The sequence below is a fragment of the Ceratotherium simum genome, chromosome 36 (assembly GCF_057802395.1).
Source record: "Ceratotherium simum simum isolate JZ-2026a chromosome 36, ASM5780239v1, whole genome shotgun sequence".
In the NCBI taxonomy this organism is placed as follows: domain Eukaryota; kingdom Metazoa; phylum Chordata; class Mammalia; order Perissodactyla; family Rhinocerotidae; genus Ceratotherium; species Ceratotherium simum.
In genome coordinates, this window is record NC_141935.1 from 25417367 (window position 1) to 25443402 (window position 26036).

The 26036-nt window shown below is 38.3% G+C and overlaps 1 protein-coding gene across 7 annotated transcripts in view; it reads right to left on the minus strand.

Annotated features, from left to right (window-relative positions):
- Positions 1-26036, minus strand: part of CNST (consortin, connexin sorting protein) — a 116666-nt gene that overhangs the window by 61275 nt on the left and 29355 nt on the right. For 2 of the 7 annotated variants that reach the window (XM_087424445.1, XM_087424449.1), the window contains 2 exons: positions 22605-22671; positions 16375-16893 (listed from right to left, as the gene is read on the minus strand). In XM_087424445.1, coding sequence (XP_087280571.1) covers positions 16375-16753 — 379 coding nt within the window. In that variant the 5' untranslated portion in view covers positions 16754-16893; positions 22605-22671. The remainder of the gene's footprint in view (positions 1-16374; positions 16894-22604; positions 22672-26036) is intronic. The other 5 variants (XM_087424447.1, XM_087424446.1, XM_004439571.3 and 2 more) reach the window with 3 other exon arrangements.

Sequence of the window (26036 nt, forward strand, 5' to 3'; positions counted from 1 at the left end):
AAAGAGCTAGAGGCTAGCAGGGGGCACATTTCTACCATTCTAGCTATCAGGTTAGGGGCATCCACAGAAGTAGGGAATATGGGTAATGTACCAAGGTATATAAAGCAACTATTAACAGACCTAAAGGGAGAAATTGACAACAACACAATAACAGTAGGGGACCTCAACACCCCACTTACATCAATGCATAGATCATCCAGACAGAAAGTCAGCAAGGAAACAGTGGACTTAAGTGAAACACTAGACCAGATGGACTTAACAGATATATATAGAACATTCCATCCAAAAACAGCAGAATACACATTCTTCTCAAGTGCACATGGAACATTCTCAAAGATAGACCATATGGTGGGAAACAAGGCAAGCCTCAACAAAGTTAAGAAGACTGAAATCATATCAAGCATCTTTTCCAACCACAATGCTATGAAACTAGAAATCAACTACAAGAAAAAAGATGGGGAAGTCACAAATATGTGGAGACTAAACAACATGCTATGAACAACCACTGGATCAATGAAGAAATCAAAGGAGAAATCAAAAAATACCTGGGGGCCGGCCTGGTGGCGCAAGCGGTTAAGTGCGCGCACTCCGCTGCAGCGGCCCGGGGTTCGCTGGTTCGGATCCCGGGCGCGCACCGACGCACTGCTTGGCAAGCCATGCTGTGGCGGCGTCCCATATAAAGTGGAGGAAGATGGGCACAGATGTTAGCCCAGGGCCGTCTTCCTCAGCAAAAAAAGAGGAGGATTGGCGGATGTTAGCACAGGGCTGATCTCCTCACAAAAAAAAAAAAAAAAAAAATACCTGGAGACAAATGAAAATGAAAACACAACATACCAACTCCTATGGGATGCAGCAAAAGTGGTACTAAGAGGGAAGTTTATAGCAATACAGGCCCACCTCAACAAACAAGAAAAATCTCAAATAAGTAAACTTAAACTACACCTAACAGAACTAGAAAAAGAAGAACAAAGCCCAAAGTCAGCAGAAGGAGGGAAAAACAAAAAAGTAGAAAAAAAATAAACGAAATAGAGACTAAAAAAACAATAGAAAGAATCAATGAAACTAAGAGCTGATTCTTTGAGAAGATAAACCAAATTGACAAACCCTTAGCCAGACTCACTAAGAAAAAAAGAAAGAAGGCTCAAACAAATAAAATTAGAAATGAAAGAGGAGAAATTACAATGTATACCGCAGAAATACAAAAGATTATAAGAGGATACTATGAAAAACTATACGCCAACAAATTGGATAACCTAAAAGAAATGGATAAATTCTTAGACTCATACAACCTCCCAAATCTGAATCAAGAAGAAATAGAGAATCTGAATAGACCAATCACAAATAAAGAGATTGAAACAGTAATCAAAACCTCCCAAAAAATAACAGTCCAGGACCAGATGGATTCTCAGGAGAATTCTACCAAACATTCAAAGAAGATTTAATACCTATCCTTCTCAAACTGTTTGGAAAGAATGTTGAAGATGGAACACTTCCTAACTCATTCTATGAGGCCAACATTACCTGAGACCAAAACCAGACAAGGACAACACAAAGAAGGAAAATTACAGGCCAATGTTGCTGATGAACACAGATGCAAAAATCCTCAACAAAATATTGGCAAATTGAATACAGCAATACATTAAAAGGATCATACACCATGATCAAGTGGGATTTATACCAGGGACACAGGGAGGGTCCACATCCACAAATCAATCAATGTGATACGCCATATTAATAAAATGAGGACTAAAAACCACATGATCATCTCAATAGATGCAGAGAAAGCATTTGACAAGATCCAAAATCCACTTATGATAAAAACTCTCAAGAAAATGGGTATAGAAGGAAAGTACCTCAACATGATAAAGGCCATATATGACAAACCCACAGCCAACCTCACACTTAATGGTGAAAAACTAAAAGCCATCCCTCAGAACAGGAACAAGGTAAGGGCGCCCACTCTCGCCACTCCTATTCAATATAGTACTGGAGGTTTTGGCCAGAGCAATTAGGCAAGAAAAAGAAATAAAAGGTATCCAAATTGGAAAGGAAGAAGTAAAACTCGTACTGTTTGTGGATGACATGATTCTATATATACAAAACCTTAAAGAATCCACCAGAAAACTATTAGAAATAATCAACAACTATAGTAAAGTTGCAGGGTACAATATCAACTTAAAAAAATTAGTTGCATTTCTATACACTAATAATGAGCCAGCAGAAAGAGAAGTCAAGAATACAATCCCATTTACAATCACAACAAAAAGAATAAAGTATCTAGGAATAAATTTAACCAAGGAGGTGAAAGACCTATACAATGAAAACTATAAGACGTTATTGAAAGAAATCGAAGAAGACATAAAGAAATGGAAATATATTCCATGTTCATGGGTTCAAAGAATAAATATAGTTAAAATGTCCATATTACCTGAAGCAATCTACAGATTCAACGCAATCCCAATCAGAATGCCCATGACATTCTTCATGGAAATAGAACAAAGAATCCTAAAATTTATATGGAACATCAAAAGACCCTGAATAGCCAAAGCAATCTTGAGGAAAAAAGAAAAACAAAGCTGGAGGCATCACAATCCCTGACTTTAAAATATATTACAAAGCTTCAGTTATCAAAACAGCATGACAGTGGCACAAAAACAGACACACAGATCAATGGAACAGAACTGAAAGCCCAGAAATAAAACCACACATCTACGGACAGCTAATCTTTAACAAAAGAGCCAAGAACATACAATGGAGAAAGCACAGTCTCTTCAATAAATGGTGCTGAGAAAACTGGACAGCCATGTGCAAAAGAATGAAAGCAGACCATTATCTTACACCATACACAAAAATTAACTAAAAATGGGATTAAAGATTTGAATGTAATACCGGAAACCAGAAAACTCCTAGAAGAAAATATAGGCAGTACACTCTTTGACGTTGGTCTTAGCAGCATCTTTTCGAATACCATGTCTACTCAGACACGGGAAACAAAAGAAAAAATAAACAAATGGGACTACATCAGACTAAAAAGCTGTAAGGCAAAGGAAACCGTGAACAAAACGAAAAGACCACCACTCAGGAGAAAATATTTGCAAATCATATATCCGACAAGGGGCTAATTTCCAAAATATATAAAGAACTCATACAACTCAACAACAAAAAAACAACCTGATCAAAAAACGGGCAGAAAATATGAACAGGCCTTTTTCCAAAGAAGAGATACAGATGACCAACAGGCACATGAAAAGATGTTCAACATCACCAATTATTAGGGAAATGAAAATCAAAACTACAATGAGATATCACCTGCCACCCGTCAAAATGGCTATAATTAACAATACAAGAAATAACAAATGTTGGAGAGGATGTGGAGAAAAGGGAACCCTCATACACTGCTGGTGGGAATGCAGACTGGTGCAGCCACTATGGAAAACAGTATGGAGATTTCTCAAAAAATTAAAAATAGAAATACCATACGATACAGCTGTCCCATTACTTGGTGTTTATCCAAAGAACATGAAATGAACAATACAAAGAGACTTATGCACTCCTATGTTCATTGCAGCATTATTCACAATAGCCAAGATGTGGAAGCAACCCAACTGCCCATCAACAGATGAATGGATAAAGAAGATGTGGTATATATATATATACAATGAACACTACTCAGCCATAAAAAAAGACCAAATCGTCCCATTTGCAACAATATGGATGACCTTGAGGGTATTATGTTAAGCGAAATAAGCGAGACAGAGAAAGACAAACACCATATGATTTCACTCATATTTGGAAGATAAACACATGGATAAGGAGAATAGATTAGTGGTTACCAGAGAGGAAGGGGGTGAGGGGGTGGGTGAAACAGGTAAAGGGGCACATATGTATGTGACAGATAAAAACTAGACTATCCGTAGTGAGCACGACGCAGTCTATACAGCACTGATATATAATAATGTGCACCTGAAGTTACACAATGTTATAAACTGATATGATCTCAATAAAATAATTAAAAAAAAAAAAGTAAGGGATATGTTACCCCAACTATAAACTCCAATCTGAGCTTTCCACTAAAGGGTTTTCTTTCATTAGCAGTCAGAACACCCAGGGGATCATATTCAAGGTCATCTCCTATCATCCTCCACATTGCTCTCTCCATTCAGCACACAGTGAACTTGTGTCAGTTCCATAAGCAAGCAGTGCTCCCTCCTGCCCCAAAGCACAGCTCCCAGAACTGACTTCAAGCACTATGCACTCTTGTAATCATTTTATTATTTAATGCCTTCCTCCTCACTAAACTATGAGGAGTCCATGAGGGTAAGGGCAAGATCTGTCTTGTCATCACTGTAGGCACTGTTAGTGCCTGGCAACTATTTACACAGTAGAAAAATCAATAAACGTTGGTGAATTACCATTACTATTAGTAACCCTATCAAGAGAACCTCACTATTCAGCAGAAGGAGGACTCTGCTGCACAGAAAACACATTTTGGCTAATTAGGAGCCCTGGATTCACATCCTAACTCTTACCATCTCTCCTGCAAAGATGGACAAGGCATTTTCTAGATTAAACCTTAACTTCTTCATTTGTAAAAATTAAGGGGTTAGAGCAGGTCATTTTTAGGATCCTTTCTAGCTCTCCCAAATTTACATCTCTAGCCAAGATCACAGCCCTGAGATTTGACCAACTGCCTGTTCAACATGTCCACTTAGACGTCTAAGAGACCCCGAACACCTGACTCCAAATCACCACACTGCCTTTGCCCTCTTCCCCCTAGACTGCTCTTTGTCTCCTCGTATCCCCACCCTCAATAAGTGGCACTACCATGCATCTGGTGCCTAAACCAGAAAACTGGGGATTATCCTGGCCTTTTTTTTCATACCTAATCTATGATCACTCCAGTCAATTCTACCTCAATAACTTTGAATTCACATACTTCTTTCCAGCTGCTCCCTCTGTACAGATCACTAGCATTCCTTGCAGAGATTATAGCAAAAGCCCCTTAACTGGTTGCACTGCCTATAATCTTGCACAGTTCTAACTCATTCTTCACAGTGGAGATTGAGCAATCTTTCTAAAAAAAAGCAACCAACTCACATCACGTCATTCTTTTGTTCAAACTTGTTGGGAAGGCCCAAACTGGTTATTATGACACAAAAAGTCCTTTATAACCAGGATCTTGCTTATCTTCTTAACCTCAATCTATCTGCTCTAATCTCTACTATTTCCCCTAGATTCATTCTGCTCCAGCCAAACTGAATATTGACAGTTGCCCAAACATAGAGTGCTCTCTTCTTGTCTTATGGACTTTAGTTCATGGTGTGCCTGCTACCTCTAATGTCCTTCCTCTCCCCTTCATCCCCATATCTCCTTTACTTGGCTAGCACTTATTTGTCCTATCTCAGTTTGGATATCAATTCCTCCCGGAAGCCTTCCATAACCCCCCTAGGACAGTATACTTCCACAGCCATGTGCCTACTTAGCACCAGTCATGACTCCCATCTTGCTAGACTATACTTGTTAGTTACTTGGCTCCTGTACTCAAGCATAAAGAACTCAAAGGCAGGTTCCCCAACAGTTTTATAGTGCTTGTCATTCAATGTTCAGTAAATATCTGTAAGTACCCATGTATGGTTATACAAAATAATGTAAGAAAAATTTTTATAAAGGGAAGAATTCTTCTGTCATGTAAAGTCATCATCTAGTCTATCTTACTCAAAATCTTTTTGTGGTAGGCAGAATAACGGCACCCAAAGACATCCATGCCCCAAATCACCAAAACCTATAAATATGTTATACTACATTACAAAGGGGAATTAAGGCTGCAGACGGAATAAGGTTGCTAATCAGCTGACCTTAAAAAGGAGAGATTATCTTAAATTATCTGGGTGGGCCCAATGTAATCACAATCTTTAAACACAGAAGAGGGAGACAGCGAAGGACTCGACACACCAACATGCCTTGCTGGCTTTGAAGATGGAGGGAGGGTGCCACAAGCTGAGGAATGCAGGCAGCCTCTAGAAGACGGAAAAAGCAGGGATGCTGATTCTTCCCTGGAGCCTCAAGGAAGGAATGGAGCCCGGCTGACAGCTTGATTTTAGCCCAGTGACACCCGTCTCAGATTCCTGACCTACAGAACTGTAAGATAATAAATTTGTGTTGGTTTTAAGATACTATGTTTGTAGTAATTTGTTACAACAGCAACAGAAAACTAATACACTTTTAATACTGGGGCTTTTTTTTTTTAAGGGAATTTTGGCTAGTGACCTTCAAGTCCCTTCTGATTCTAAAATTATTTGAACCTATATAAATTAGGAACCCTCTTCTATAATCAGCAAGACAAAAAATAACAAATGTTGGAGAGGATGTGGAGAAAAGGGAAGCCTCGTTCACTGCTGGTGGGAACGCAAACTGGTACAGCCTCTGTGGAGAACAGTATGCAGATTCCTCAAAAAATTAAAAATAGAAATACCTTATGATTCAGCTATCCCACTTCTGGGTATTTATCCAAAGAATTTGAAATCAAAAATCCAAAGAGGCTTATGCACCCTTATGTTCATTGCAGCATTATTCACTACAGCCAAGAAGTGGAAGCAACCCAAGTGCCCATGGACAGATGATTGGATAAAGAAGATGTGATACATATATACAAAGGAATACTACTCAGCCATAAAAAAAGACAAAACCGCCCCATTTGCAACAACATGGATGGACCTGGAGGGTATTATGTTAAGTGAAATAAGCCAGACCGAGAAAAACAAACACTGTATGACTTCACTCATATGTGGAATATAAACTAACACACGGACAGAGAGAACAGTTTGGTGGTTACCAGGGGGAAGGGAGTTGGAGGGTGGGCACAAGGGGTGACGGGGCACATTTATATGGTGACTGACAAATAAAAATGTACAACTGGAATCTCACAATGTTATAGACTATTATGACATCAATATTTTTTTCAAAAACTAGGAACCCTTGGAGTGACGTCAGCATCATGGCGGAGTGAGCTTTCCCGTGAACTCTTCCCCCGACAAGATACAACAAAAGGAACAGTCACAGACCAACAACGGAATCCCAGACAGTGAAAAGCTACAGCGGGGGGATCCACACTGCCGCACATCTGCGAGCAGAACGTGCTGGGCCCCTGCAGGAAGTGGGGAGAGGTAAGGAGAACTCCTCTCCCTCCCCATCAGATCAGCATCCCGGTCCGCGCGGGTCCCAGAGAGGGGGGAGGGGCGGCCCTCAGCGGGGAAACCGTGGCTCTTCGGGCTCTCTCAGCCAGTGGGAAACTCCGGCACAGAGGACTCAGAGGAGCCACAGGGCTAGCATCAACATCTGAGCACCCCAGAGAGCGGATAAAGAGGGGCAAACGAGAAGCCTCCCACGTCAGGGACCCAGAGGGCAAAAGAGAGAGCTCCCTGCTCCTGGCAAACCGGACTCTGCAGCTCAACCGACCAGACCAGACCTAGCAATCCGCGGCAGACCTGATCAAACGACTGGACCCGTGGATCGCAGCGGGAAAAAAAAAAAACAAAAAAAAACAAAACTGCGGATCGCAGCAGAAAAACCGGGGCAGAGCGCAGGGGCCTTAGACAACACAGCCCTTTACCACCAGACAGTGGCGGCAGGTGGAAATTGCAACCAGAGATTTCCAGGATGAGGAAAAACAAAACCAACACAGGAACCACAATGCAAAAATATATGAAATCACCAGACCAGAAACAAAATGACAAGCACCCAGAAATCAAGCCCGAAGACACAGAAATCCATAAACTAAATGACAGAGATTTCAAAATAGCTATCATAAAAACGCTCAACGAAATACGAGACAACACAGACAAACAATTCAATGAGATTAGGAGTTTCTTCACAAAAGAGATTGAAATCATAAAGAAAAACCAATCAGTGCTGATGGAGATGAAGAACACAATGGAGGAGATAAAGGAGAATCTGGAATCTCTAAAGAACAGAGCTGACAATATGGAGGAAAGAATTAGCACCTTAGAGGATAGGAATACAGATATACTCCAGATGGAAGAGGAGAGAGAATTAAGACTAAAAAGAAATGAAGAAAGACTCCGAGAAATATCTGACTCTATTAGAAAATGTAACATGAGAATTATAGGTATTCCTGAGGGAGAGGAGAGGGAAAGAGGAACAGAGAGCCTATTCAAGGAAATAATAGCTGAGAATTTCCCAAATCTGGGGAAGGAGCAGGAAATACCAATAAGTGAAGCCAACAGGACACCTATATATATTAACAGACAAAGGCCTTCACCACGACACCTAGTGGTAAGGCTAGCCAGGGTCCACGACAAAGAAACCATATTAAGGGCAGCTAGACAAAAACAAAAAATAGCGTACAAAGGAACTCCCATCAGGCTCTCAGTGGATTTCTCAACAGAAACTTTACAGGCTAGAAGAGACTGGAATGATATATTCAAAATACTGAAAGACAAAAACTTTCAGCCAAGAATACTCTATCCAGCAAAAATATCCTTCAAATATGATGGAGAAACAGTAACTCTCCCAGATAAACAAAAGCTAAGGGAGTTCATGGCCACGAGACCCCCACTACAAGAAATACTCAAGAAGGCCCTCAGGCCTGAAAAAAAGAAGAGAAAGGGAACACAAAGCTTGGAGGAAGGAGAAAAGTAGGTAGACAAACTCAGAAAAATAGTAGATCTTTACTGGAATAGGTTAGCAACCACTTAAATACTAAATTCAAAGATCAAAGGAAGAAATTCACCAAAAATAACCTTAACCTCATCACTGTAAACATACACCCGCAACACAAGATAGAATAAGGTATAACAAGAAAAACTTAGAAGGGGAAGAGGAAAGTGACTGAAGTGACTTAGTATAAGGAAATAGGAGGCCATCAGATAATGGACTATCCCATACACAATATTTTTTGCCCAAACCTCAAGGTAACCACTAAACAAATAATCAAAACAAAACCACATATGATAATCAAAGAGAAAACTAGAAGAGTCATAAGACAGAACAACCAAACTGAATTGGCAGTCCAAAACAAATGGGACAAGAAACAAAGGAAATGCAAAAGAACCAGAAAATAAGTGACAAAACAGCAACGTTAAGCCCTCATATATCAATAATTACCCTAAATGTAAATGGATTGAACTCTCCAATCAAAAGATACAGAGTGGCAGGATGGATTAAAAAGCAAAACCCAACAATATGCTGCCTTCAGGAAACACATCTTAGCACTAAAGACAAGCACAGGCTCAGAGTGAAAGGATGGAAGACAATACTCCAAGCTAATGGCAAACAAAAGAAAGCAGGTGTTGCCATACTCATATCAGACAAAGTAGACTTCAAGATAAAACAGGTTAAGAAAGACAAAGAAGGGAAATATATAATGATAAAAGGGACACTACATCAAGAAGACATATCACTTATAAATATATATGCACCCAACATAGGAGCACCAATGTACATAAAGCAACTATTAACAAGCCTAAAAGGAGAAATCAACAACAACACAATAATAGTAGGGGATCTTAACACCCCACTTACAGCAATGGATAGATCATCTAGACAAAAAGTCAATAAAGAAATAGTAGACTTAAATGAAAAACTGGACGAGATGGACCTAGTAGACATATACAGGGCACTCCATCCAAAAACAGCTGACTACACATTCTTCTCAAGTGCGCATGGAACATTCTCTAGGATAGACCATATGTTGGGAAATAAAGCAAGCCTCAATAAATTTAAGAAGATTGAAATCATAACAAGCATCTTTTCAGACCATAAGGTTATGAAACTGGAAATGAACCATGAAAAAAAAACTGGGAAAGTGACAAAAATGTGGAGATTAAACAACATGATACTGAACAACCAATGGATCATTGATGAAATTAAAGGAGAAATCAAAAACTATCTGGAAACAAACGAAAATGATAACATGCCATATCAAACCATATGGGATGCAGCAAAAGCGGTCCTGAGAGGGAAACTCATAGCGATACAAGCCCACCTGAACAAACAAGAAAAAGCCCTAATAGGCAACCTTAAATTACACCTAACAGAACTAGAAAAAGAAGAACAAACAAAGCCCAAAGCCAGCAGAAGGAGAGAAATAATAAAAATCAGAGCAGAAATAAATGAAATTGAGACCAAAAAAACAGTAGAAAGGATTAATGAAACAAAGAGTTGGTTCTTCGAGAAGATAAACAAAATCGACAAACCCTTAGCCAGGATTACTAAGAAAAAAAGAGAAAAGGCTCAAGTAAATAAAATTAGAAATGAAAGAGGAGAAATTACAACGGATACCATGGAAATAGAAAGGATTATAAGAGAATACTATGAGAAATTATATGCCAACAAATTGGACAATCTAGAAGAAATGGATAAATTCTTAGACTTATACAACCTCCCAAAATTGAACCAAGAAGAAATGGAGAATCTGAATAGACCAATAACAAGTAAAGAGATTGAAATAGTAATCAAAACCCTCCCCAAAAATAAAAGTCCAGGACCAGATGGCTTCTCCAGTGAATTTTACCAAACATTCAAAGAAGATTTAATACCCATCCTTCTCAAACTATTCCAAAAACTAGGAACCCTTTTATTCTATTCTTACATGGGCAACAGCTACCTTTCCGAGGAGATATGATCTGTCTGATTGATCCCTCAATGAGAGAAGAGTAAAAAAAAGAGGCTACTGTTTCTGCAGGTCACTTTCCAAAGAAATTTTAGTTTAAAAGAGCTGGAACATTTACTAGGAGCAGAGATAAAGTAAACCAGGACTTAGTATATAGTCTGTAAGAGAGTTAAACTGTCCATTTACCTACCTAATGAACAGAATGGGTTACAATCCCAAAATACCAACCCCCGCACCTATCATTCTTCTTACAGAAGTTTAGCCAGGCTTTTACATTTTTTAATTTGAATGTACTTAGGTAGGGTATGCACACTCCTCTTCATCATAGTCCACATCAGTCCCAGTGATCTCAATCTTGGCCAGAACTATGAGCATATTACTCAACTGACTCCAGCATTCGAGTTTAGAGACCAGTTCTAAAGGTTGTACTACAGTTGAAGCCAGACCTGTAAAATGCAAATATGCCTTGAGTATTCCTATGGCATTACCAGTTATTATTTTGGATATCAGTTAACATGCCAATAGGCATGTTATATCCGACATTAAACTAGGATGGCACTGAAAACATGTTTTTAGGAATACTCATTAGGGGAGAGAGGCAGAGAAAGGTAAGTCTAAAAAGAGAGTATTAAAAACACCCCAGGAGGTAAGAAAGATACTGACAAAAGAGGTAAAATGGGCTTTAAGTCAAATTAAACCAATCTCTCAACTTTGGTGAATGCTGCTCCTAGTCACGCTACTCAAAAATCATCTTGTGACACACATAAAGACAACCACCACACTTAGAAACACTTATTTCATACGAGGTTCTTTTACAAAGCACTTTACATCCAGGATTGCTCATTCTAAGAATAATCCTGCAAGACTCGCAGGATCAGCCCTCCTACAGACAAGGAAAGAGGTACTTTTCTAAGGTCATATAGGTAGAAACAGGTAGAGCCAAGATTCCAACCCAAAGTCTTTGTTCTTCTCACTACACAAGGCTGACTCCAGGCCACAGACCCATTTCCAAGTTTGTTTTCCTCCAGCTTTCAGGCCCTCCTTGTCACCTCCCAGCTGGCCACTTTGTGAAGGCCTCCAGGGGAACAAGTCAGGACACTGAACAGTGGCAAGTCAATCCAGAAGGGCTTTCCTTCCTCAGTTTCCATCTGTGCCTATCTCTGGCTTCCTGCCATTTGCTGAACTGTTTTGTCAAATGCTTAGATACTACGGCAACCGAGTAAATAACTAAAGTATGTTGTTATGGCAACCACCAGACACTTAATCTGAACTTGTCTCTTACAACCGTACAAAACTTATGGGCTAGTGGTTGCCAAGGGCTGGGAGGAGCAAGGAATGGGGAGTGACTGCTAATGTGTACAGGGTTTCTTTTTAGAGGGATAAAATGTTCTAGAATTAGATACTAGTGATGGTCGTACAAAACCATCCGAATATACTAAAACCACTGAGTTGTACACTTGATAAAGGTGAATTTTATGGCAAGTAAATTACATCTCAATTAAAGAAAGCTGTAACTATAATCAAAGAGGCAGATATTAACAAGTGTTGGAGAAGATGCGGAGAAACCCTCATATATTGCTGGTGGGAATGTAAAATGGTGTCGCCACATTGGAAAACAGTTTGGCAGTCCTCAAAAAGTTAAACATAGAGTTACTTTATGATCCAGCAATTCTACCTCTAGGCATATATAACCTCCAAAAATGAAAACATATACCCACACAAAAACTTGTACACAAATATTCATAGGAGCATTATTCAAAATAGCCAAAAAGTAGAAACAGCCCAAATGCCTATCAGTTGACAAAGAGATAAATGAAATGTGGTATATCCGTACAATGGAATATTATTTGACCATAAGAAGGAATAAAGTACTGACACATGCTACAACATGGAGTGAATCTTTAAAACACTAGGCTCAATAAAAGCCAGTCATAAAAGACCATATACGATTCCATTTATATGAAATGTCCAGAGTAGGCAAATCTATAGAGAAAAAGTACATTAGTGGTTGCCTAGGGCTGGGATGGCTTGGGGGGAAATGGGGAGTGACTGCTAACAGGCATGGGGCTTCTTTTTGTGGTAATGAAAATGTTCTAAAATTGATTGTAGTAATGGTTGCATAGCTTTGTGAATGTACAGTTACGTGTCACATAACGACGTTCTGGTCAATGACAGACCACCGTAAGATTAGTACCACATAGCCTAGGTGTGTAGTAGGCCACACCATCTAGGTTTGTGTAAGTACACTCTGTGATGTTGGCACAATGACAAAATCGCCTAACAATGCATTTCTCAGAACAATCCTTGCCGTTAAGCAAAGCATGACTGTATTAAAAATTACTGAATTGCACACTTTAAGTCCATGAATTGTACGGTATGTGAACTATATCTCAATAAAGCTGTTAAAAATTTATAGGCTCATTTTCATTAGTTTTAGAATACTATTTACCAAAAACTATGCCAGTTTTAAGTATCGTGAAAACTTGATGTAATGCAGCTTGAAACCCTGTTTAGTTGACTATAGCAAGGGGATTCAATTCTTTTAAGGAAAAAATAAGCCTGTAATATAAGGACAACTGGACTTACGTGAGGCCAAGTTCAAGGTCTTAGCAGGTCTACAGAAATGTCGCCTTCAGAAAACCTATAAATAATTACATGCCTCCTAATACTACTGCTCTATTTTTTTCCCAGTACTAGCTTTTGGATATATGAAAAATTACTACAAATTAAACTAGGCAAGGGAGCATAAGAGTGAATAAATCTACCTTAATGTATGTTCCCAAAAAGGTGTTGAGAGCACACCTATCTATAAAAAACTTGTTTCTGGTTTGGGATTGAATATCATGTTTTACATGTCATTTCACATTTGAGAAGCTCTTCTACTATTAGAAAAGTACTCATCTGCAAAATTTTGAAACTTTATTTCCCTAGGATCTTAAATTTCACAGTATAAAGAAGAGTAAATATGCCCATGTCTAGATCCCTAAGTATAAACTCTCTGCATTGTGAGTTTTGACACAGAGAAGGGATCAGGGGGAAACAAGATGAGAGATATCTTTAGGCAGCTTTTGCGGTACTCCAGCTAAAGACGGTGATGCTGATCTGGAGATGGAGCACAACAGACCAACTATTGAGATCACAGGGACATACAATCACTTGGACTTGGTGATTCGATGTGTACTGAGAGAGGATGGGCTTCAGCGATCTCTTGAGGTAAACTGAGGAAAGCTCTCCAGGCAATCCTAAAGCTTCCCATTCTAGATCCCTTCCAGGTCTAGGAAGGGATAATTCTACTCTCAAAAGAATCCTTACATTCAGTTTAAAATTCTTTTGCCCACTCAAACTTACCTTCTTTTAATTTAACAAAACTTAAAGTACAAACGAAAATGTACCCCTTACATAAAAAACACTCTACAGACATACTAGAGGTGAATCACCGAATTTTAACTGAGTGTGTATACTATACCAACTCTATTCAGAAATCTAAGAAATTCACAGCTCAGAAAGGAATTTTATAGATGTATGTAGACAAACATCATCATTATACAGATGAGGAAACTGAAGTACAGAACGGTTAAGTCTCACCAAGTGACCTAAAACCAGAAGCAAGATTTGAACCTCGGTTTTACAACCCCTAATTCATTTTTCTTATACTCTTAAACTCATTTTATATAAGATACATAAAATAATTTTAAAAAATAATCTGTATAGAGACTAAGTTTTATAAATCATATATTTCAAATGCATTAGGGGATAATAATTCTACACATATCTGCTCATTGGATAATAAGTACTAAATAAGTTTAAGTTATACAATCACACCTAGGGAATCTGGAAGAAGGTCATGGAAGGAACAAAAGGAGCCATAATCTTGAAGCTATGACTGACCTTTGTACATATGCAGCTAGGTATCAGTTCTTAAAAACATCACAAGATCAGATTAGAGAGGCACAAACTGCCCTTGAATTATAGTTATAGAATAAATCAATTTACATACAAACAGTACTATATATAGCCAGTCCTAGTGGTCTCGTGGTTAAGATCTGGCACTCTCACCACTGTGGCCAGGGTTCGTTTCCAGGTCAGGGACCCACGTCATCCATCTGTCGGTTGTCATACTGTGGCAGCTGCATGTTACTGTGATGCTGAAAGCTACACCACTGGGATTTCAAATACCAGCAGGGTCACCCACGGTGGACAGGTTTCAGCGAAGCTTTCAGACTAGACAGATTAGGAAGAAGGACCTCGCCACCCACTTCTGAAAAAATTGGCCATGAAAACCCTATGAATAGCAGCGGAGCATTGTCTGATATAGTGCCGGAAGGAGAAAGGACAGCGCAAAAAGACCAGGCAGGGTACCTTTGCTGTATACATGGCCGCTAGGAGTCGGAATTCACTCGATGACACTAACAAAGCACTGAATACATCATCTGTTTACCCTTAAGTCTTTTAAGAAAATCCTTTCATATCTCTTGTCAAAAATTATTTTAGGGCCGGCCCCGTGGCTTGGCAGTTAAGTGTGCGCGCTCCGCTGCTGGCGGCCCGGGTTCGGATCCCAGGCGCGCACCAACACACTGCTTCTCCGGCCATGCTGAGGCCGCGTCCCACATACAGCAACTAGAAGGATGCGCAGCTGTGACGTACAACTGTCTACTGGGGCTTTGGGGGGAAAAAATAAATAAAATCTTTAAAAAAAAATTATTTTAATTTGCTTTAAGTCTACTAGGGAAAAGCAAAGACAAAGGGGTCAGTTAACTGGAAAGCCAAATTATGAGTTACATTAAAAAGCTCCCAAATTACCTTACTGAATAAGTAAGGGTTGATTTGTAGAAACTGGGAAGTTTCATCTTTTACTCCAAATAAAAAAAACAAATAAAATACAGGACATGGATAGGCTGACTATATTTCTAATCAGCCAAAGAAGCAGAAGAGAGCAGAAGAGGAGAAAAGACACTCCACTCCATTCACTAGAGCCTTATGCAAAGACTGCTGGCTTAGGTGAAGTGGTACTACACTAAGGAGTCCCAGTCTAGGAAGTACCAGAACTCTCTAGTCCCACATGCTTCTGATCAAAAGTAACCAGAAGCTGCCTTTTCCCAGAGCTGCCTTTTCCTGTGATCCACTAAAAAAGTCCATAGCTCCAAACTTTGCCAAATTATATACAAAATGAGAAATACTCTGGATTACTCTGTAACCAAAGTGATTATAGATAATCAAAGCTAGATGTCTTATTTAACATTGGTATACGATGTATATTAATATATGTTAAGTATATTAATATATGTTAAGTATATTATTCACCTACTGAGTGAAATGGAAAGATTCTATAAAGAGGTAAGATTGTACTAGCACATAAACTCACAGGTTAGAGACAAAAGTACAATGATGACAGAAGGAAATGTTTAAGGCTGATATTGGTAAAACTGGTCTAATTTATAAAAGAAGGAGACTATATATATTTAAAATACCTAGTGTGAAAACATGTACAAAGAATGTCAATTTCAGCACTGGGGACAGCCATAAAGTGGTTAAATAAATGACGGTACATCCATACCATGGACTACTGTGGAGACATGTCACATGCGTGGCATCCCACCCAGCTGGATCTACATGTGCTACTGTAGAACTAGCTCCGGAATATAGTAAGAGAAGAAAAGCAAGACGCAGGACAGAATACACAGCATGGGATGGGAAGATGGTTTATTTTTACAGAATAGTATAAATAGTAATTAAAACAAAAATACCTTGTGGTATCTTCTCAGCAGTGCCTCTTTTGCTTACTAAAGTTCTTTTTCCAGGTATTTTTTTGTCCTTTCCCAAGAAGGCCTGTCCACCTTGGGGGCCTTCACGAGGCGTGTTTTCCGAGTTCTCACTTGCAGCCACCTCACAGCCTGGTGTGCAGCTTTCATTATTGTTGAGACTGTCCTGCTCAAACACTTCAGGCTTGCCCATCGCACAGTCACTGCTGGTCAGATGCTCATGCCCATCCTCATCAAGCTGGTTTTCATTTTCGTCTGATGCAGAAGGCAAGCGTGTTACTCTACTTTCCACACCATCGCCAGGATGACACCCATCTTGTGGTTCTATCTGCAGATTATATGTAGGAGTTTCACTGTCATCCATTAGAGCATCTTTTGTTGAACCACTGAAGTTTCATTAAAGTCCTTCCATGTCTACAAAGACAAAAAGAGAAAAGCTACTTCACCTTCTAAACTCTGGATTCTGAGTGATCTTGGATTTTCCTCTTCTTTTGGGTTGCTTGCCTGTAAGTAGGAAGAGAAGGAAATGACTGGAGCTCATTCCTCTTATCTCTTCCCCACTTGCAACCCCACCCCACCTCACCTAGTTCTTGCAACCCCACCCCACCTCACCTAGTTCTTGCGTGAATACAATGGTTCTCAATCCTGGCTGCATTTTATTACCTGTGGAGCTTGTCCAAATTCTATCCTAGAGCTATTAAATCAGAGGATCGAGCCCAAGTACTGATATGTTTTTTTAAGTTCTCTAGGTGATTTTAATGTGCATCATGTTGGATCACTGCCTTAATCAAAGAAATTACTAGTTAAATGAGGTTTTCTGCTAAAATCAATCACTCAAGTTACCCTTGGACACTTATCAGACAAATGAAAGTTAGTTGTATAAGCCCTTGTCTGGCCAAATAGCAGCAATATTTGCAAATGAAAACATTTAAAGATATTTTTTAAATAAATTGAAAAAGCGCATGTGAGGAGAAATTCAGATAGCATTTTTTTACACTATATTCTCATTACACTTTTGATTTCCTAAAAATAAGCCCTGGAAAAGTACCTTAGAATTGTCAGCAAATTCCTGTTATACAATTAAAAAAAAAGGGGGGGCGGGCATGATTAACTCTAGGCCTAGATCTAGTTTAGACTTAGAAAAATCCATATCTGCTCCAAGGACCCTGCTAACATTGTAAAGATCTACAAAATAGATTACAAACCCTTTATCAGTCATGTTTTATCCCCTCTTATCACCCAAAAGTACATTACATTTTAAGGAAAATGATGCCAGCAAAATTTAGATATTTTTATGCTTGCCAAATATTATTTTGGGTTTGAATCAAATATAATATTCCAGTAATTCTGGAAAAAACTTCAGTGATAGGACTTTTTAAATTTTTCTAATTAATAAACAGAAATGGTTACTCTTTAGAAACATGTAAAGTATAATTCTTTAAAAACATGAAAAGAAAGCAGAAATAAAACATTAACCCTAAACCAATTGTATCATACACCTTCAACATAATTTGCAACTGGAATATTTCATTTGATTCAGACATAACAGTATTGCTCAGCAAACATAAAAATATCTAAATCTGGCTGGTATCATTTTCTTTAAAATGTATACTATGTATCTCCACTGATAGGTATGTAATATAGAAAGTAAAATGATTTACCTAGACTAGATAACTTAGTGTAGACCTAAAAGAAATTCTAAATAAAGTATAATTTTGAATTTAAAAATAGTTATTTTAACGAAGTGTCTTTAAGATCACTATCATGAAAGAATTCAAATTCAAATAACTTTTAAAGTGCATGTGGCTAAAACAGTGGAAACAACCCAAAAGTCCATTCATGGATGAAGAGATAAACAAAATGTGGTATATTCACACAATGGAACATTATTCAGCCATAAAAAGGAATGAAGTTCTGATACACGCTATAGCATGAATGAATCTTGAAAACATTATGCTAAGTGAAATAAGCCAAGACATGAAAGGAAAAATATTGTATGATTCCACTTATATGAAATATCTAGAATAGGCAAATTCATAGAGATAGAAAGTGGATTAGAGGTTACCAGGGGCTGAGGGCTGGAGGAAAAGTGAGTTACTGCTTAATGGTTACAGAGTTTTTGCTTAGAGTGATGGAAAAGATTTAGAAACAGTTAGTGGTGATGGCTGCACAGCAGTGTGAATGTAATTAATGCCACTGAATTGTACACTTAAAAATGGTTAACATGGCCTATTTTATGTTATATGTATTTTACCACAATAAAAATAGTGAAACGAAGTTTATGTGGCAATGTAGGACAAACGTCAGCCCTTAACACTGGTAACAGCCTCAGTTGTTACCCAAAGAGACACAGAGGTCACATGCCCAGGGGGATGGTGGGAAGTAGACAGCAGTCTAGAGAGCCCCAAACAATAACCACCACCTCTTGGAGAGTCTCTATCATGCATTAGAAACTGTGCCAGGCACTTTACAGACTTCATTTCTAATCCTCCAAAACAAGCCTACATGGGAGGTATTCACTCTGTCTTTTAGATGAAGAATCTGAGGCTTGGAAAGGCAAAAATAACTTGTTTAAGATCATATTTCTGGAAAGAGGTAGAACTGGATCTGAAACCAGGTCTTCTTGATGTGAATCCTGTGCAGTACAGCATCATAGCTGAGAGCACGGGCAGACTGAGGCTTAAATTCTGGCTATGCCATTTAACCAACTGCATGGCCTCAGACGTTCCCCAGCATCTCCAAGCTTCAATTTTCTCATCTGTAAAAGTGGAGGACTGTAACACCTACCTCGAAGAGTCATCTGTGAGGCTCAGACAACACGGCGGGGACAGCACTTGGCAGAGCGCTCGGCCCACAGTCAATGCTCAATAAAAGCTAGCCCTTCTTGCTTCCCAAGAACTTGCCCAGGTTGGCTTCAACACTGACAGGTTTACTTAAGCAGGTCCGTAGCCTGACTGCAGGTTCAGAAACAGCGCTTTCCCAAACCTCCCAGAAACTATGAGGTTCTTGATGATAGAACCTAACGCTAACCCGCACCATTTGAGAATGCTGACGTGCTAACTTATGATGGAGATATCTCATTTAGGTCCTGAAATGCTTACGTGTCTGTTCTGCGCAGCCTGTTTCAGATAATTAAGATATCTAGAAATTAGTGATTACAGCTCCTTGGTGAGTATAAAATTACAGATCACATTCGCAGCTTTGTTGAGTGTCATGTACCAGGCCCTGAGTTAAACTCCTCAGACTGATATTTTTATTCAATTCTCACAGTTACCTCAGCAGAGAGGTAACTTTAGTCCCATTATACTAATAAAAAGACCAAGTATCATATCTTGTCAAAAGTCATTCAGCTAGTAAGTTCAGAAACAGAATTTGGATGATTCATGATCCTGAGGCCATCTATTAATCTTTACGCTCTACGGACAACGGGGAGAGAGTCACTGAGAGAAGAGTTCTCTCCAGCTGTGGTTCAGCCCAGTGAAGAATGTCCACCCCATAGCAGAGGACACAGCTCTAACGACCAAGAAGTTCAAGTTCCTGGAAGTTCTCTCTTTCCCTGGAAAGGGCTGGATCCACACCATACACCATTTCCTACATAGCCTACCTTCTTATGTTGGCAACTTTTTTTTTTTTTAAGGTATACTAAAATACTATTTAAGTTAAGTAGCTATTACCAGCAAAGTAGGTATTCCTTCCTTTGGGCCTCAAGACATTTTGTCTATTATTTTATGATGACATAATTAGTTTAATTCTCAAAAGGTAACTTTGTAAACTACTTTTCAACACTAACTCTTACGGCCTTTCCAAGGTGAATGTCCTGTAATTATTTTTACAAGACACCTACCAATTCTTCAAGTCATGGCTCAAAAGTCACTCCAATTTGCCTTCCCTAACTTTTCCATTCCAAAACACCCATACGATAACATACTCTTCCAGTAGTCTGTACGACCACTTAGTCTCCTTCCCAAATACTGCCTTGCACTATGTATTTTTGCATGTATATGTCTTACTAGATTTAAGCCATTTGAATACCCATAACTCAGCCATAGTTAATTTTTATTCTTCACAATTTCTAGCCCTGGGCCTTGTAATTATTAGACACATGAAAGAGTAAGGGAACTAATTTTCTACAATTTCTCTCTAAAAAGGAAAAAGTCAGGCACATGGATTCCTATCCGTCCCCCATCCCTACTCTGAGAGGTAAAGGGACCTATTACATAATATTTGGCTTCTGTCTACATTCTTAACACATTTCAATTGGAATATTTTAATTTAAGAAATAGGATAGGGGCCGGCCCCATGGTGTAGTGGTTAAGCACGCGTGCTCCACTGCTGGTGGCCCGGGTTCGGATCCCGGGTGCGCACCAACGCACTGCTTGTCAGGCCATGCTGTGGCGGCATCCCATGTAAAGTGGAGGAAGATAGGCACAGATGTTAGCCCAGGGCCAGTCTTCCTCAGCAAAAAGAGGAGGACTGGTGTGAATGTTAGCTCAGGGCTGATCTTCCTCACAAAAAAAAAAGAAAGAAAGTAATAGGATAACTTTCTTAATGAGATTTTTAACTTTCTTAATGGGATTTTTAATCAGTATAGTCCTACTACCTTTGGAAACAATTATAAATAAGTATTACTTTTGTCTCTTCTTCCTTCTCTTTCCTCTCCCTCAATGCTACACCAACAGCTTTTCAAAAAGGCGATCTGCTGGGACACCTGTATCTCACGCTACAAAAGCACTCCAGCATGGGAAAATCTCAAAGAGAAAGAGACCCAGTTGATACACAGCATTTTGTGTGTGTGTGTGTATGTGTGTGTGTGTGTGTGTGTGTGGAAGACCAGCTCTGAGCTAACATCCAATGCCAGTCCTCCTCTTTTTGCTGAGTTAGATCGGCCCTGGGCTAACGTCCATGCCCATCTTCCTCTACTTTATACGGGACGCCGCCACAGTATGGCTTGACAAGCGGTGCGTTGGTCTGCAGCCGGGATCTGAACCCATGAACCCCGGGCCGCCCAAGCAGAGCATGCGAACTTAACAGGTACGCCACCAGGCCAGCCCCTGATACACAGTATTTTTAAATAAGTATGTGCTAACACTGCATAGGACTTGGAGGTTAGAAGTACAGTTGAAATGGCATTCAAAGTTATTTGTTGTATCTAAACTGTATGTCTATTGCGTGCGAGTCCCTATGCCTATACCAATTCTCACAAAAGAAACAGCAACACACGCAGTCACCACACAGCACTGACTCTGGCATATTTTTGCCTTTTAAAAGCATGACAGTGAGTGCTGCCCAAGTTTCCAGCCTCTTGTAGCAAAACAGCATTCCAAATATGTCCATTGTATAAAAGTTATTTGACATGTTGACTCTGTACAGCTAATGAATTAAGTAAACATACTCAAGTGAGGCTTATACAAAACTTTGAGGAAGAAGCTTTAAATAATAGAGTAACAAAAAGAAATCTACGTTTTGTCAAAAATATCATCTCAATCCCAGGTATGATTTGACTTCATTTTTGATACATCTTAATGGATATCTGATGAGATTAAACATCAGGTGTCACAAAAATTAAAAAATTATAGGAATAGTTAAATATACAATATTACTCAATTATTTTATTTAAATGCTTTAAGGAGATTATGAATGCCATTTTTCTGTAATCCATATAAATTAGGCCTAAATACGATTCTTCTTAAGAATTAGGATGCAACCTCAAGTTTAAATTTGATAATTTATAGTCAAACCGAAATTTAGAGGAAGACAGTTACCAAAACAATAAGGAATTCTATTAACCCCAAATTCAAATTTGGCTACTCATAGTCAACTCAGAATGGAGGAAAAAAGTCACCACACCCATGTGTTATTGTGTTTATTACAGTGATTACATATCACTTTACGTTTTCCTATCTTACATCAATGCTAAATCTATAGTTTTCTGTGATTAATGCTTTGTTTAGACATATGTACCTCTAGGTAATATCCAGTATACCAGGAATCAAAAGTATGCCTCAGAGGAATGACTCAAAAATTTTGCAACAAACAAGAAACTCATTTTTCATTGAGATCCTATACACACAAAATACACATATACAACTGACACAAAGTTATCTTAAAGCCTAACACATATGAAGCATTCTAACACATTCTCCATCCTATTCAATACTATTTCCTACTTTTTTAAAAAGCTGATCAAGATCCACTAGGTTGATTTCATACCCCACCTTGATAACAGCAATGTGATAAGGCAGTTTCTAGGAATCAGCAGTATCTCAACTCCAGGACCGCCATCTGAGGACCAGAGAAGTTTACAATTATCTCCATATTGCTTCCTTATGAAACTCAGACATAAATTTCACTTAAAATGTTGTCCCCATAATTTCAATATAACAACTTTTGCTAATTTATTTCATTCCTCTTGCATTAAAATTTAGCTCTACTACTAACCTTGATTTGAGGTCCCTTAGCTGACATCTTCAGCTTTCAGCTATATTCTATACCTATGCTATCCTATTATGGTAGCCACTAACCACACAGGGCTACTGAGTACTTGAGATATGAACAGTGAGACTGAGGAACTGAATTTTTATTTTTATTTAATTTTAATTAATTTATATTTAAAAACAGATATTGATCAGTTATTGAAAAGTACGTAAGTTTGGAACAAATTGGGTATATGAATCTGTTTTTTCACCGGTAAATTTTAGGAAATCTAAACGCAGATCAAGCATTTCCAATGAAAAATGTGTCCAAATTGAAATACTTACTATGAACACAAAGAATGTAAAACAGCTCATTAATAATTTTAAATACTGATTACATATTGCAATGACTATTTTGATCTACTGGGTTAAATAAAGTCTATTGTTAAAATTAATTTCACCTCTTAAAAGTTTTTGTAATGTGGTTACTAGAAAACAAAATTTCGCATACAGCTCACATTATATTTCTGTTGGACAACACTGCCCTCCCTGATACTGCCTTGACAGTGCCACCGTAGCCAAGCACGGCTTATGGTGAATCACTCCATTCCAGATTCCTTCTTGCTAATACAAGTTATGCTGTAGGCATTTCCTGGCTATAGACATTATTATTACCATAATTAAACAAGGTAAATACTTACTGAAGGAAACAGATACTGTATGTTTTAAAATTAATTTGTAAGTACTTATTTATATCCTATTTTCAGGATGTAAACCCCAGGATCGTGACGTTCCTTTTTTTTTTTTTTGTACTTCCTCATATTTAAAACATTCTTGGCACTTCATAAATGTTGAATAGTAATTATAATGAGTAAGACAGCCTTACATTAACCTTTCTAAATACTTTAATTTCTATATAATAGTACAGTACTACAATAATAAACCAGATTGTTTTACTATTTCCTTAATAAGAAAAAAAGCACAATTCATAATAAGGAATTCATTCCTTTTGATTTTTTCAGAAAAAGATTCACCCTGAGCTAACATCCACTGCCAATCTTCCTCTTTTTTGTATGTAAGCCACCACCACAGCATGGCCACCAACAGATAAGTGGTGTAGGTCAGTGCCCAGGAGCCGAACCCAGGCTGCTGAAGCAGAGCGCGCTGAACTTAACCACTAGGCCATCGGGGCTGGCCCTGGAATTCGTTCTCAACATAAAAAAGAAAAGTCATAGAAGAGAAAATTTATGCCATAAGATAAGAAGGAGGATAAAAATGTGACCAAGTATATAACAAGACTACAAGAACATGAAAGGAAAAACAAGAAAAATAAATAATTATAGTCAAATGTGAAGGTAATGATTCTAAGGGAGAAAACAACAAACAGATTTCTATTTAGGCAGAGAAAGCATTCTTAAAATATGAAGATATTAACTGAAACTACATGACTCATAAGCCCAAAACAACCTTGGGGCAGATAAGTTGAGTGGAAGGAAGCATAATTTCTTTCATTTTCTTCAGTCCTCCCTTTCACAATGGGGCTCAGTTCAAGATAGCTTACACCACTACAGAGGCTTTGAGTTCAAAATCCATTACATAAACGGAAACGACAGGTCAAAAGCCTCATCATGAGCACATCAAGCAGTGCAAAAACAGAGTCATCTCTCTCTTTTCCCTCTCTCTTTATACACAGACATACACAAGTTTTACTTAAAGAAACAAAATAGAAGCAAATCTCTAAAACAGTACAACCTCAAGGACATCTTCAAACATCCATAAACAAGTATTTTTAGCAATAATTTCTAACATTTTCTTCATTTAACAATCATTAACTAGAAATTTTGCCTATTTCAGGGTAACTGAATTCATGATTCAAAATGTTCCTAGAAGTGAACTTCTATATCACTTGAAGATAAAGGGTGGGCAAATCACAGTATATGAAATTATCAGTTAGCAACACAAGCATCTTCTTTAGTTAGTTTCACAGAGTTAATATCACACACATAGAGGGAATTGCATTTTAGAGGAAGGAGTCATTTCCCTAGGTTCACACTTAAGTTGTGTTTATTTGGTTTTAAATGCTTTGTTATAAAACATATTGCAACCACACTTTGAAGACACAACCAGTAGAATTTAAGAACTTGAAAATAATTGTTGGTTCAGACCATAACCATCCCTTTTAAAACAAAAATTATGTTTACTGCTACATATCTACTATATATCTTCAGGGAAACTGTCTCACTAATTTTTAAACTTTGAGCACTTTGCTACACAACTAGTGATATAAAGCAACCTATCTACACTTGAATCACTAAAGACACACATAAAACTATATATTTTGCATTAAAATGATAATTGTTGTTAATATAGTGGCAAGGGCAAATAATTCATTAGAACTTTCCCTTAAGAGGCATCACCAAATAGTTAGCATTACCTGAATAAAACGCTAACTATCAGTAGTAATCAACAGTGACTTAATACTCACTAAGTATCCGGCAGTATTTCAGTAATATATATATATAAAATTTAATCCTCACACAAGTCCTAAAAAGTAGTTCTATAATTACATCCACATCACAGAGAAGGAAATAGCAACAGAAAGATCAAATAAATAGGCCAAGGTCACATAGCCAGTAAGTGACAAAGTCAGAATTCAAACTCAAAGGACCTGACTCCAGAGCCTATACCCTTAACCACTATAATCATTTTTATATTAATTTAAAAAATCAACTATTCTCACATATATATTTTGTAAACACCAAATTGCTAGCTTTAAGGAGACAACAACAGGAACAATTTCTAGTATTTTGAAATGTTTTTCAGATACATAGAGTTTAGAAAATACATTGAGGCAAAATAAAATAAAACCCACCCATAAGACTATTTATTTGCTGTACTCTTTAAACGTGAACTCGTTTCTTTAGGTTTACACATTAATCTCTATAACATCTCTGTCAGAAATCAGCATCAAGAATTTGACATGGGGGCCGGCCCCATGGCGTAGCAGTTAAGTGCGCGTGCTCCGCGCTGGCGGCCCAGGTTCAGATCCTGGGCGTGCACTGACACACCGCTTGTCAAGCCATGCTGTGGCGGCATCCCACATATAAAGTAGAGGAAGATGGGCACAGATGTTAGCCCAGGGCCAGTCTTCCTCAGCAAAAAAGAGGAGGATTGGCATGGATGTTAGCTCAGGGCTGATCTTCCTCACAAAAAAAAGAAAAAAGAATTTGACAT